This window comes from Drosophila navojoa, chromosome X, assembly GCF_054131105.1.
Source record: "Drosophila navojoa isolate 15081-1374.11 chromosome X, UAZ_NAV_1.0, whole genome shotgun sequence".
NCBI lineage: Eukaryota > Metazoa > Arthropoda > Insecta > Diptera > Drosophilidae > Drosophila > Drosophila navojoa.
This window is the reverse complement of record NC_142895.1, coordinates 25226569-25240113: the sequence shown is the minus strand read 5'-3', so window position 1 is coordinate 25240113 and position 13545 is coordinate 25226569. Positions and strand designations below refer to the sequence as shown.

At 37.4% G+C, this 13545-nt stretch overlaps 2 protein-coding genes across 14 annotated transcripts; one reads left to right on the top strand and one right to left on the bottom strand.

Annotated features, from left to right (window-relative positions):
• Positions 1–3: 3 nt before the first annotated feature.
• Hsc70-3 (heat shock protein 70 cognate 3) lies at positions 4–2259 on the top strand. Its single transcript, XM_018109103.3, has 2 exons — positions 4–128; positions 414–2259. Exons 1-2 carry the CDS (start codon positions 4–6, stop codon positions 2257–2259), a joined length of 1971 nt encoding a protein of 656 aa, XP_017964592.1.
• Positions 2260–2529: 270 nt separating this feature from the next.
• On the bottom strand, positions 2530–13469 carry CkIIbeta (casein kinase II subunit beta). 13 transcript variants are annotated; one of them, XM_089263969.1, is made up of 8 exons: positions 13052–13191; positions 12101–12240; positions 11888–11963; positions 11219–11321; positions 10956–11147; positions 10671–10860; positions 10094–10175; positions 2530–4710 (listed from the first exon to the last, which is right to left on the bottom strand). In XM_089263969.1, the coding sequence occupies exons 3-8, from the start codon at positions 11957–11959 to the stop codon at positions 4639–4641; spliced, it is 711 nt and encodes a 236-aa protein (XP_089120095.1). In that variant the 5' UTR covers positions 11960–11963; positions 12101–12240; positions 13052–13191; the 3' UTR covers positions 2530–4638. The 13 variants fall into 13 exon arrangements, with proteins under 13 accessions (XP_089120095.1, XP_017964597.1, XP_089120096.1 ...); XM_018109108.3 differs by lacking the exon at positions 13052–13191 and adding an exon at positions 12329–12580; XM_089263970.1 differs by lacking the exon at positions 13052–13191 and adding an exon at positions 12439–12579.
• Positions 13470–13545: the final 76 nt, after the last annotated feature.

Sequence of the window (13545 nt, the reverse complement as noted above, 5' to 3'; positions counted from 1 at the left end):
ACAATGAAGTTGTGCATATTACTGGCCGTTGTGGCCTTTGTTGGCCTCTCGCTCGGCGAGGAAAAGAAGGAGAAGGACAAGGAGCTAGGCACCGTTATTGGCATTGATCTGGGAACCACATACTCATGGTAAGTTTTGCGGCATCTCGCTTCGGGCGTTGCCAGACTGAAAGAGAATATGTTTTATTGGATTTCAATGATACAAAAGAATTAAAATACTATTGGAATTGCAAATCAACTGGAATAAAATTGACTTGTTTTCAAGAAGGTGCAATCCAATTGGATTCCAGCAGTTCAGATCCTGTTGGAATCGCATATCGTATTCTAATTGGGCTATGCAAATCTAATTCTTCCATATAACCTTACAATACTTCGAATGGACTCGATGTTAATGAAGCTTTTTTTCGTTTGCAGCGTTGGCGTTTACAAAAATGGACGCGTTGAGATTATTGCCAACGATCAGGGCAATCGCATCACGCCTTCCTACGTCGCCTTCACAGCTGATGGCGAGCGTCTGATCGGTGATGCCGCTAAGAATCAGTTGACCACAAATCCAGAGAACACCGTCTTCGATGCGAAGCGTTTGATCGGTCGCGAATGGTCGGACACAAATGTGCAGCACGATATCAAATTCTTCCCATTCAAGGTGGTCGAGAAGAACTCCAAGCCACACATTAGCGTTGACACATCCCAGGGCGCCAAGGTCTTTGCTCCCGAGGAAATCTCTGCCATGGTTCTTGGAAAAATGAAGGAGACAGCCGAAGCCTACCTGGGCAAGAAAGTCACCCACGCTGTCGTCACTGTACCCGCCTACTTCAACGATGCCCAGCGCCAGGCGACAAAGGATGCTGGCGTCATTGCCGGCCTGCAGGTGATGCGTATCATCAACGAGCCGACCGCAGCTGCTATTGCCTACGGCCTGGACAAGAAGGAGGGCGAGAAGAACGTGCTGGTCTTCGATCTGGGCGGCGGCACCTTCGATGTCTCCCTGCTGACCATTGACAACGGCGTCTTCGAGGTGGTGGCCACCAACGGCGACACTCACTTGGGCGGCGAGGACTTCGATCAGCGCGTCATGGATCACTTCATCAAGCTGTACAAGAAGAAGAAGGGCAAGGACATCCGCAAGGACAATCGTGCCGTCCAGAAGCTGCGTCGTGAGGTCGAGAAGGCTAAGCGTGCTCTCTCCGGCTCCCACCAAGTCCGCATTGAAATTGAATCCTTCTTCGAGGGTGATGACTTCTCCGAGACGCTGACCCGTGCCAAGTTCGAGGAGCTGAATCTGGATCTCTTCCGTTCGACACTGAAGCCCGTGCAGAAGGTGTTGGAGGATGCGGACATGAACAAGAAGGACGTGCACGAGATTGTGCTTGTTGGCGGCTCTACTCGCATCCCCAAGGTCCAGCAGCTCGTTAAGGACTTCTTTGGCGGCAAGGAACCATCCCGTGGCATCAACCCCGATGAAGCCGTTGCCTACGGTGCCGCCGTTCAGGCTGGCGTTCTCTCCGGCGAACAGGACACCGATGCCATCGTCTTGCTCGATGTCAATCCATTGACCATGGGTATTGAGACCGTTGGCGGCGTGATGACCAAGCTGATCCCTCGCAACACAGTCATCCCCACCAAGAAGTCGCAAGTGTTCTCCACGGCCTCCGACAACCAGCACACCGTTACCATCCAGGTGTACGAGGGCGAGCGTCCCATGACCAAGGACAACCATTTGCTGGGCAAATTCGATCTGACTGGCATTCCCCCAGCACCACGTGGCATTCCCCAGATCGAGGTTTCCTTCGAGATCGACGCCAACGGTATTCTGCAGGTGAGCGCTGAGGACAAGGGCACTGGCAACAAGGAGAAGATCGTGATCACCAACGACCAGAACCGCCTGACGCCCGAGGACATCGATCGCATGATCCACGATGCCGAGAAATTCGCCGATGAGGACAAGAAGCTGAAGGAGCGTGTCGAGTCGCGCAACGAGCTGGAATCGTATGCGTACAGCCTGAAGAACCAAATCGGCGACAAGGAGAAATTGGGCGCCAAGCTCAGCGAGGACGAGAAGACCAAGCTGGAGTCGGCCATCGATGAGTCGATCAAGTGGCTCGAACAGAACCCAGATGCCGATCCCGAGGAGTACAAGAAGCAGAAGAAGGATCTGGAGGCCATCGTGCAGCCGGTGATTGCCAAGCTCTACCAGGGCACAGGCGGTGCTCCCCCACCAGAGGGCGACTCTGGCGACGATCTCAAGGATGAGCTGTAAGGCGTCCTCGAGTCGAGCAACTTGTCCGGAATGGATAATATATAAATAGTTTTGGCAGTAGAAGTAAATCAGACTGATTAAACAATTAAAACGAAAACTTAATCGCAAGCAACAACACAGCAACCGCAACAACAATAACAACACGAGTGCAAACCCCAAAGCAACAAATGGAATAGAAGACGAAAATGGAGAAGAAAAATATGAAACTAGTTTTTACTCGCAATTTCTTAAACCTCACGCTAAATTCTTAGCAGCCCAAATTTTTTGTAGTTTTTTTTTTTTTTTTTCTTAAATTTTTATTGTGATCTTAAAGTATTCCTTTCGGCCCTGGCAAAGCACTTTAGCAGGAGAGCGAGTGAGAGACGTAGAGAAAGGGAAAAGAAACGAGAAACTGAGTTCATTTAGAAAAAGAAGACAGCGTGTTGTGTGTTCCTCCTCCAAAGCCCATGAATAAGGCCAATAACCGATAGTAAACAGTGAAAAGAAAAAAAATACAAACACACACACATATATATAACTGTATATTTTTTGATAATGAGGAATCACAAATCAATAGGTTAGCTTACGAGTTATAATCTTATTAAGAACTAAAAAAAAAAAAAAGAAGAAAAAACAATAAAAAAAATTAATACAAGTATGAGATAAAATGTTATATGTATAAGAGTGCGTGAGTAGAGCTAGAGGCAGATGGAGAGATGAAGAGTGGGACAGAGAGCGAGAGTGCTGCGGGGCAATTAGAAGAATATAAAGAGGATAAAAATGATTCATTGAAATTCAGGCAGAGCAAAAATAAATACCAGAAAACAAAAAACAAAATTAATAATAATAATGGATTCTTCGATTTTAAGAAGAACCTTATAATTTATTTAAAAATAAAAATAAAGACAAAAACTATATACAAACTTTTTCATTTCCACTTAGTCCACAGTAGACAGCCCAGCAAAGAGATCGTTTCATACAAACCGTTTTCTATCTTATCTGTAAAATGCGGAAAATTTCTCAATGTTATCTCAATAATTGTCGTTTGGTCTGTTTTGTTTTTAATATTATTTTATTTTCTGCTCTTGTTTTTGTTTGCGTATTTCATATTCCTTGCGCATTCAGATTTCAGTTTGTTCAGGCTTTACTTTCTTATAGTTTTCATTTATTTATTTACTTTTTTGGAGCACTTCGCATTGCACTTTTACCGATTCGCATATATATGTGTGTATATATATGTGTGTTTGTTTGTTTGTATACATGTACATATATTTAGTACGATTCAGTTTTCAGTTACTGCATTACGAGTAATCTTAATTATCTTAAATACATTAAAAAAATACATAAAATATTTGTTTTGTTTTAATTCTTTAAATTGTATATAAATAAGCTAACGGTATATTTATATTTTTGTTTTTATTGTGTACATATGTATTTCTCTATATACTTATATACGTATGCACTCTCAGATATCGAAATGCGAAACGACTTCGACTTTTCGACAGTTCGGCTCACTTAGTTGTTGTTGTTGCTGCTGTTGGGTTGTTACTGTAACGGTTCTGGCTCTGCGGTTCCCTTTTAGGCACATTTTCTAATGATTCTGCTCAAGCTAACAAGTTTTGAAATTAAATGAAAAAGTTTGGTGGCAACGCCACGTTGCCGGGCTGGCAGCACCTCGCGGCAAGGCCACTCGATAAATTATTGAAATGCTTAATAGATTTATCGATCAATCACATCAATTTGTCGCGCATCGCATAGCAAGCTGGCAACTCTCCTGTCATTCACATTTAACGCGAAGATCATTTAACAAGCGCATCAAACTGTTAACTTAACGACACAAACATGAGTAAACGGGCCTAACGTCTCAATTGCTAATTAATCTGTCATTTCGCTCTGCTAATAGGGGACTGCTTGTGTGTGTGTATGTGTGTACAGGTGGTAGGTAGATGGGATCAATTGGGCACTTGACTAAATATTTAAATCTATGCTAGAATTTAGCCGCTCACTTAGTAAATAAAATGCAAAGAATAAAATTGAATCGTATGCGCCCGATGCGTGCACCTCCCAGGGCTGCCAAAGCTGAGTTTTCATTTGCTTCTTTAAGTCGTTTGTCAGTGTGTGTTTGTTGTGTGTGTCCCAGTCTCTGGTGCGAGTGTGTGTGTGTTGTAGCTGCTTTTTTGACGTCGAAACTTCAGTTTTTCGCACAAGCCTCGGATTGTATAGTTGGTCCTTTTTTAGGGGGGGCGGGGCGGGGATGACATTCCTCAACGGCGTTGTTATGGCTGTTGTTTCTGCTTGTGTCTATATATATGTATATGTGTGTGTATTAGTGTATCTGTAGCTGTGTATGTGTTTGTGTAGGATTTTTTTTTTTGTAACGGCCGCTGCAGTGCTGCACTTTTAGATGCGCTTTGGAATCGTATCGATGGCATTGTTTTCAGGCTCTTCGTCCTTTGGCGGCTGACCGCGCTGCTGCTGCCGCCAATTTCAATACGAGTGAGAGAGAGCAAGCGAGTGCAATACGCGCGCGCGGCCCCCATTGGGTAAAGTTCGAAGTTCCGAGTTCAAATCGGTATATGCGAAGAGTTGCCAGAGTTTTGTCACCAATTTGCGCGCAACAAGAACAAAGATACAAAGAAAGACACAATGAAAGAGAGAAAAATAAAACGTAAAACGAAAGTAATCAAGAAAGCAGAAGAAATAAGAAGACTATGTATGTATGTACATATGTATATACATATCTATATATTACTATATCGAAATTGTGAATTGGGAGTAAAATAAATATCGTACATTATGTATGTACATATGTATTATGTATGTATGTGCATGAGAACGTAATTTGTTGTATTTGTCTTTCATACAATATGGGCCTTTTGCAGTCTTTTTGATTTTGTCTTTTCTTTTTTTCTGATTTCGTTTTAATGCCAATTCGCAATGAAATCATGAGGATCTTAAGGAACGGCATAACTTTATTGTGTAGGTGTGACTGTGTGTGTGTACATATGGTCGTCGACCTTACGTATTCAACTCAAACTGTACTACAGAAAGAAATGCATTTGGCTGCCCGTGTAAAATGTTTCACTCATTCTGTGTGTGTGTGTGCAGTGCAGTTCATAAGGAGCGTGTGTGCGTAAGTACGTATGACTCGGGTGAATGTGTGCGTGTGAGAGTGTGGGTGAGTGAGTGCGTGCTTGTGTTAAGTGATGTGTGCATTTACATACATACACATTTGTATTTAATGTAAGTAATGTCAACGCATTGTGTAACTTACAATAAAAAAGGCGATTTGTGCTTGATTTTATTAAATTTTCTTCGTTTTTTTTTTTTTTTTTTTTTTTAGTTTTGTTTATCAAGATTATCTTTTACATTCGCAAACAAAATATTTAAAGAGCTTTCAATGAAAGAACAAAACAGTTGCAAAGTATATGTGTGCGCGTATATGTATATGTATGTAGAGAAAGCAAACAAAATGTAAGTTAAACCAATCTGTGAGACAAGCGCATGTAATAGCAGCTAGCTTTTGTCCGTTATTGGCACTTGCTTAGCCTGATGATTAATGTGAAATGGCATTAGTAGTAGCAGATCGTCATTTTGCTAGCAATATGAGTGATAAGAGCACAACAGCAATAATTGGCAAACTACTCAGCCTCTGCCTCGGCCTCGGGATCGGGGCGACTCAAGATCTCCTGACAGAGCGCAATGTAGTCCTAGATTTAGTTACGGTATATATATGTATATATATTTATACATATAAGATGTATAGCATAGCCAGAGAGGAGAGAGATAATTGATAAGAAATAAACAAAAAAGAAGTTTAATAGCAATATAAGCCCATTAAACACTGAACATTTATGTAGTCAAAACAGCGCGCACATCCAATCACATGAAACACAATGCGAATGAGAGTAAAGATTACATAACATACAATATGTAGTATTTCTATATACATGGTATATGTATACGCATTTGGCAAACAAAGAGTAAGCTATGATCGGTGATCGATGATCGTTGGTTGTGTGTGGCCTAGTCTGTACATTAACATATTACAGGGTATTTCGATTATAAAAATGATAGACTGCGAGAATTGTATTAAATATCAGTTTTGTTTTATTTTAGTTATTGTTATTATACTCCTCTTGTTCATTTCATTATTTTTTTTTTTTTCGTTTTTGTATGTATTTAAATTAATTGTAAACAATTTTTTTTTTTATGGTATGCACTCAACATTTTAACGTTCTTTACGCACTTGGCCTTTGTATCAATTTCTACATATACAACATATATATATGTATATATATTTTATTGCTAATTTACTTAAAAATGTCTTCTCAACTTCATTATTATTATTATTTTTTTTTTTCACTTTGTTTCTTCTTACTTGGGCATGTAAGTAAATCTCTTTAAAAACTGACAAAAGAAAGTATGAATAATAAACAATTTGCCACATATGTATTTCATTGGAAAAATATATATATATGTATATATAGATATATTTTTATATTGCAAAATAGGGTTTCATAGAATTTTTGCATCTAATCGAATAACAAACAAAAACCATTCAGCTTATAAACTCTTAGAAACTAATCATAAATGCAAAAAAAAAAAAAAAAAAAAAAAAAAATCAAATACACGCACACACAACTGAATACACTTGCAGAACCTAGGGTATCCTTCAAGTCGCGGCATACATATATATATATAAATCATGTGACTACTTTTGCTAAATAAATTTCTTGCTTAAACAGCTTGTCTACAATCGACACACATTAAAATAACATTCTGCAAGGGTATTCTAGTCAGCTAGCCGAACTTTAATTATCTTCCTTTCGTTTTCACTTTCTACTGACTGCTGGCTTAAGCTAAAGATGTGACCATTTTAATTTTTTTTATATATATAAATATATGTATATATTGTATATAATCTGTAACTATACTATATGTTTCCTTTTTTTTTTGTATTTTTATTTATTTTTTATAGGCGAAAATCAATATAAACAATTTGTGCGCTGTTATTGCTGCTATTGCTTTTGCAAATGATTTTATTCGGGGCAGAGGCGCGTCTGTATGTACATATGTATCTGTGTGTGTGTGTGTGTGTGTGTGTGTGTGTGTGGTGTGTGTGTGTGGTGTGTGTGTGTGTGTGTGTGTGTGTGTGTGTGTGTGTGTGTGTGTGTGTGTGTGTGTGTGTATGCCTACGTGTGCATACATTTGCATATTGTGTTCTTCGCTCTTCCTCTTTATGTGTCCACTCCGTTTTATTAGAGCTCAATCCTTTTGTCTCTTTATGTTTGTGTGGGTGGTGTGCTGGTAATTCCCTCACTCCCACTGCTTTGCTGCTTCACCTCTGTATCTTGCGTCTTGCTCTGTCTTGATCAGTTTACATATGTTTGGAATTGCTGTTGCTGCTCTCGCTTCCTCTGCCCATGCCTTAACATTGAAACACCTTTCGGCTCCTTCGCTTCTTGCTTGGCTTTTGTATATTTGTGTGTGTTTGTTTGTTTGTATGTGTTCAGTGTCTGGGTGTGCATGATTTCTGTTTTGCTTCTTCTGTGTCCTCAAATTGGATTGCATAAGTTTTATTTGCATTTGTATAATATATATTTTTTGCGTGATTCATTTAATGTATTTTTTATCTTTTCGTTTTGCTTTTCATAAGATTGATTGTTGTATTCAAAGTTTATTGCTTTCTAAGTTGGAATCTGTTACTGGTTCGGGTTTCTGTGGATCAGCGTTTTTGTGATTAATACATTATTATATAAATTATAAAACGTTGCTTTTACATAATTATGTTACTAAATATTTGAGTATGTATAATTGTAGCAGTATTGTGGCTGTTGATTTTTTTGTTTGGAAGTACTTGGTTGCTTGAATCGTTGTATACATATATGGGCTAACAAAATGTTACTCTCTCGCTCTCTCCCACTCTCTCACTTTCACAGTGTCTTTATTTATCATTTGTTCGCTCATATTGATAATTGAATTCTTTTTTTTTCGTTCTATTTTCTAACTGTGTTGTTTTGGTCTAGTGTTGCCACCTATTGTGTCCTGTTGTACAATATAAATTACGTGCGTTGTAAAAGCAGATGTAAATACATATTTGAAGGAAAAAAAAAAAAAACAAACAAAGAGAAGTAAAACAAATGCAAAGTACATGTGTGTGTATGAAACATATATATATAGGTATATATGTATATGGTATTATAAAAATGCTAAACACTAAAGACAAGTTATTTATGCATGTACATACATATGTATCTGTTTTTGTTCGTTTTTTTTTTTGTTTGTAACATAATTATTTACTAATACATACTAGGTTAAAAACAAGTGTACTTGTGTTTGTGAAGACGTGTGTTTAAAGTACATGTATGAATCTGCTTGTGTGTGTATGTATGTGTGTGTGTGTGCAAAACAAAGAGAAGCATACGAACAGCAAAACACAAGCGCTAAAAAATTTTATGATAAAAATCCCTCTAGGTAATGTGTGTGTGCTGATGTTAGTTTTGCTGGCTTTTGTCGTTGCATTTCTGTTTTTTTACATCTATTACTAAATGCTAAGATAAATAATATATATATATATATACATACATGTATGCATATACACACACATATGTATATAGATACATATATGAACATTTTTGATTGTGTCAACGACAAAAATTCGTTATGTTCGTTCTCATGAGCTTTTGTATGAATGCGACATGTTCGATATCGATATCAATATCGATCAATTATTATATGGCCATATGGGTACTGTGCGTGTGTAGGTGATGGTGTGGGTGTTCCTTTAAGAATTCCTTTCTGTTCATATAGCTTTCGTGTTTTTTTTTTGTCATATTGTTCTTATAATTTCTGTTCCTTTTCATTGAAATTGTTTATCTTTAAATACATTTTCTACTACTTTTTCACTTCACTACGAGTTTAGTTTTAATTATATTATTTTTTTGTAGTTATTATCATTATTATTATTATTATTTTTTGTTTTTTTTTTTTTTGTTTTAAATATAAACGCATTTTTTTTTTGTTTTTTACTTTTATTTTGTATAAATGATTTTTTACTTCTGGCGCTCAAAACCTTCGCAGTTGTTAGGGTCTGTAGCTGTCGGTTCTCTTCAGTTGAAACTATGTCTCCCGTTTCTTTATAATCGATCATGTATATATACGCAATGTTTTGGATTTGTTGTGTGTGTGTGTGTGTGTGTGGTATGCATGTGTGTGTGTTTTTTATTTTTTTATTTATTAGTTTTTCTATACAAAATGTTTTTGTATGGGAAAGGAAATAAGACAATGGATATTGATATCGATATTGATATTTTGAAAACAGTTATTGATTTTTTATATTTTATATCGAAAAGCAGTTAGCACGCAGCGATAGATCAGATCATAGATATTAGCAAAGCATAACACAGACACAGAGTCAATCACACGCACACAAACACATAGGCACATATATGCATACATACACACACGCAAACACACACATTTGCGAATGCATATAAATATATATATATACATACATACATATATAAATATGTATACATATATATACATATGTATATACATAGACATTGAATACGGTTCAGATTCAAGTTAGAATTGGTTGTCGTTCAGATAGATGACCATTAGGTATTTTGTGTTGGTGGTTGGTGGTTGTATGTGTGGGGAGAGAAACAAATAAAAAAAATATATAGATATATAGATATATATATATATATGTATATATATGCTTAGTTGAAGGATTCTTTTTTGTATGTTATTGCATGTCTTCAAGTGAATTTAATGTAATTTTTTTGTTTGTTTTTGTTTTTAGTCAATAAAAAAAAATTGTTAATAAAAAATTTCATTTTAAATTTACCGCTCGTAGTGGCATTTTGAAATTGGCTGCTGCCTGCAGCTGAATTTGATAAGCTAAGCTGTGAATTTTAAAGCCGTACAGACTGTTTGTAGTTTATAGATGTATATATATATTGGCGGCAGGTGAGCATCGATCATTGGCACATGGAATAGAAAGAGAAAGAGAAATCAATTAGCATATTTCGTAGATTTAAGAATATTCGTCGCAATTACAATATAACTCGAGATCAGCCAGTAAAACGTTCAAGGCTTAAGGCTGAAATGATCAAATCTATTTCTATCTGTATCTCTCTTAAAGAACTTCATTATAATCTCAGTTAAGTTAAAATTTAAGTCGGATAAGGAGCAAAAGAGTATTGAAGCCCATCTCTCTAATAAAGAGTAGTATTTTAACAATAGCTTTTAAGTATTCAAGGAAAAGTACTACTCGAATCGAATATAGTAGAACATACTTCTATGACTAAATTCTGCTGAACAATTAGTATATTATAGGCTGATTCTTTAATATACATATTAGCAAATGCAAGACTTAAATATTCTGCTTTTCTAATGAAATGGAAAGAGTTGCGGATGCTTACCGTGGAACAAATTGATTAGTAGGACGCTTTGGGCGATACTCGGGATGCACCATGAAGAGCATGTGTGGAAAACCAGTGCCGAAATAGGCGCCATCAGTGTGATGATGACGCGACGATTTCGGTGTATAAACATCAATGCACTTGGGACAATAGGTTTTCACCATTGCCTCGCCGGGTATATCCGACAGTCCTGAACACGATGCAAAGAGGAGTAAAAAATATATACACATATTAGTATACAAACATAGAGATAACTGTGCATAATATCCAACTGAATACACGCACCCAAAGGTAGCATGGGCTGACTCTCACAATAGACACGTGGGCAATGTCCAAAATCGCCAGTTTGATATTTCTCAATCATTTGAGCGATGCCACGATTTGTTAATATATATCTAGCGTGTATGAGCCCATATAACATTTCAGCTGCTTGTTCGGTCATATCCGATTGCAATGGATTATCTTCAAGTTCATCCTCTACAAAATTTAGATGAATATTTGATCACATATATATAGCAGAAAAGCTAACTAAAGCTTAGCGCTCTTACCCGGTTCCAGATCCAAAATCATGTCCAAGGCCTGACGATAGTTGGGCACCTGCTCATTTAAACCAGTTAAATTGAACTTGTCCTGTATATAATCCTCATCGACCTGCAATGTATAAACATATAATTAATTATAATCAGAGTCAAATAATATGTAATAAATTTGTCTAGCTTTTCTGGTCGATCGCTGTTTAAGCAAGACATGGTTCTTGTTGTTCGATTCACTTCCAGTTAAGACTATATAAACGTTGCTCATTATAGCTACGTATTATTAACACTACTTCAGAATATCGTCGCCATAATGCACTCTGATTGAATTACAGTCATGTACTAGTATACTAGAGAATATTGATGAAGACTGTACTTTGTTGGCGAACAACGGAGAGCGGTGCAAAGCAATTAGATTTCTAAAGTCTGGTATGTGTGATATTTTCCATAATAGAAATTGTTTTCAATTAATGCACTTTAGCGTGCCTCCACTGTAAACAGTCACTGCATATACAATGTATGCTTGGCGCTTCGCGATATCTCCGCCTATGGCTGTGGCTGAGTGCGTGCGCCCTCTTAGGTAACCGCATGGAACAAGGAAATGTTTGGGGATTACCAGATTAATAGTTTCCATTTATATACACAGATATACATGCGCGTGAGTGTGTTTATATTATAACTTACCTCGCAGAAGAACTCATTGCCGCGAAGTCCACAGAACCAGGTAACCCAGGAGACTTCCTCGGAGCTGCTCATTTTGCTGTGGAGAAGATATCGAGAGAAGGAGAGAAAGAAGAGAAGTTTCATAAATATTTCAATCACATGCCAAGGACCTTCATTTTGGGTGGGGATGCGGAGGCGTATCGCCGCCTTTCCCACCGCCACTGTGCCACCTACATTAAAGGAATTATTTTGCGAAATTTGACGGAATTATTTGTTGTTGAAAATAACCATAGAAGTTGTCGTTCCCCTAGTTCTAAAAATGTGGGTGTGGGGAAGTAATCGAAATGAAGAGGGGGCAGCCAACGTCAAGAAACCTATGTATGTAACACCAACACACATATATAAAGACATAAATATATAATATTTATAATATTACATATATATAAATATATATGTATATACACACACGCACATAAACGAATCGAATTTGTCCACGAGTTTTTCGAGCGCGTCTCGATTTAAAGATTATTATGATTATTTGAGAGAAAATATATATGTATATGAATTGTTACAGTTACAGTTTACTACTAGGGCCCGTAATGCATTGAACCAACTATTGCCACTGTATTTATATACATATATATATTTCTTGTTCGCTTGTTATTTTCAACGCACACACGATTGAACGGAAATTTGTACGCGTATTTTGACAAGCGCTCATACAAAATGTGCCGAGCATGAAGAAGAAGCACATACACATGAAGCAGCAGTAGCGCAGCAGCAGCAAAGAAATTCAGAAAAAAAAGAGACACCGAACGAGCAGTGAAATTCGTATGCCCGTGTGGAAATTAAGCACTCACTGATTTGACGTTAAGAGTATGCATTCTTGTTGATAACACATTAATTTTGTTGTACATTTTTTTCTTTTTCTTATATGGTGGGAAATATAGTTTGTTAAATTTGCAGAAAAAATTGTTAACCGCTATTCACGAAATTGATTATAAACGCGTTGAGCATGTTCCAACTGGGTCTTAAGCAACAGCGCGCTTGGTATAAGCGGCACGACACAGACACACACGCACACGGTCACACACCGTATTAGATGATTTTTGCACTTGACTTGGAAATGCTGGCCATTAAACTGCATTTTGCTTATCGCTTCATTTGTTTTGCGTAGGCACTTACCTTAATTTTCGCACAATTTTCAAAACACTTTTACTAATTAAAGCACTTTTTTCAATGCGAAAATTTAACAAGCGAGTTGCGAGTTGTCGGTTTTGCAATCGGAGTTAGGGATGATACAACTGTATCGATCTATCGATTGCGTCCAACAACAGTGCAGTCACCAAACTTTGTAAATTGAGTTAATCACTTTAGACATTCTCTGTGAATGTTCAAAATCCAAGAAATACCAGATTTGAACCATTCGTAATCAAAATACCAAGTACCTTGCCATGCTGCCAATTTGATGATTGTAAATGAAATCGTGAGCAAAAAAGATGTTCGATGGATTTGTTTATTGTATGCGTTTTAATTTCAATTAGAAAACTTTTGTTCTGTGTCTACCGACTTGAAAGTTTTACGTGAAATGAAATGCTTTCATATATCTTTGCCTGTCGACAACTTTACGGAATAAGCAAAGCCTACTAGTTCAATGAACAACTCATTTTAGCTCACGC

Excerpts from the sequence above, each read along its gene's own strand:
- CkIIbeta (XM_089263966.1), bottom strand. Across the intron at positions 11,322-11,887 it reads GCAATGAGTTCTTCTGCGAG|GTCGATGAGGATTATATACA; the intron begins GTAAGTTATAAT and ends TATACATTGCAG. Across the intron at positions 10,861-10,955 it reads TCAGCCCATGCTACCTTTGG|GACTGTCGGATATACCCGGC; the intron begins GTGCGTGTATTC and ends CATCGTGTTCAG.
- Hsc70-3 (XM_018109103.3), top strand. The coding sequence starts at position 4 with ATGAAGTTGTGCATATTACTGGCCGTTGTGGCCTTTGTTGGCCTCTCG. Across the intron at positions 129-413 it reads CTGGGAACCACATACTCATG|CGTTGGCGTTTACAAAAATG; the intron begins GTAAGTTTTGCG and ends TTTCGTTTGCAG.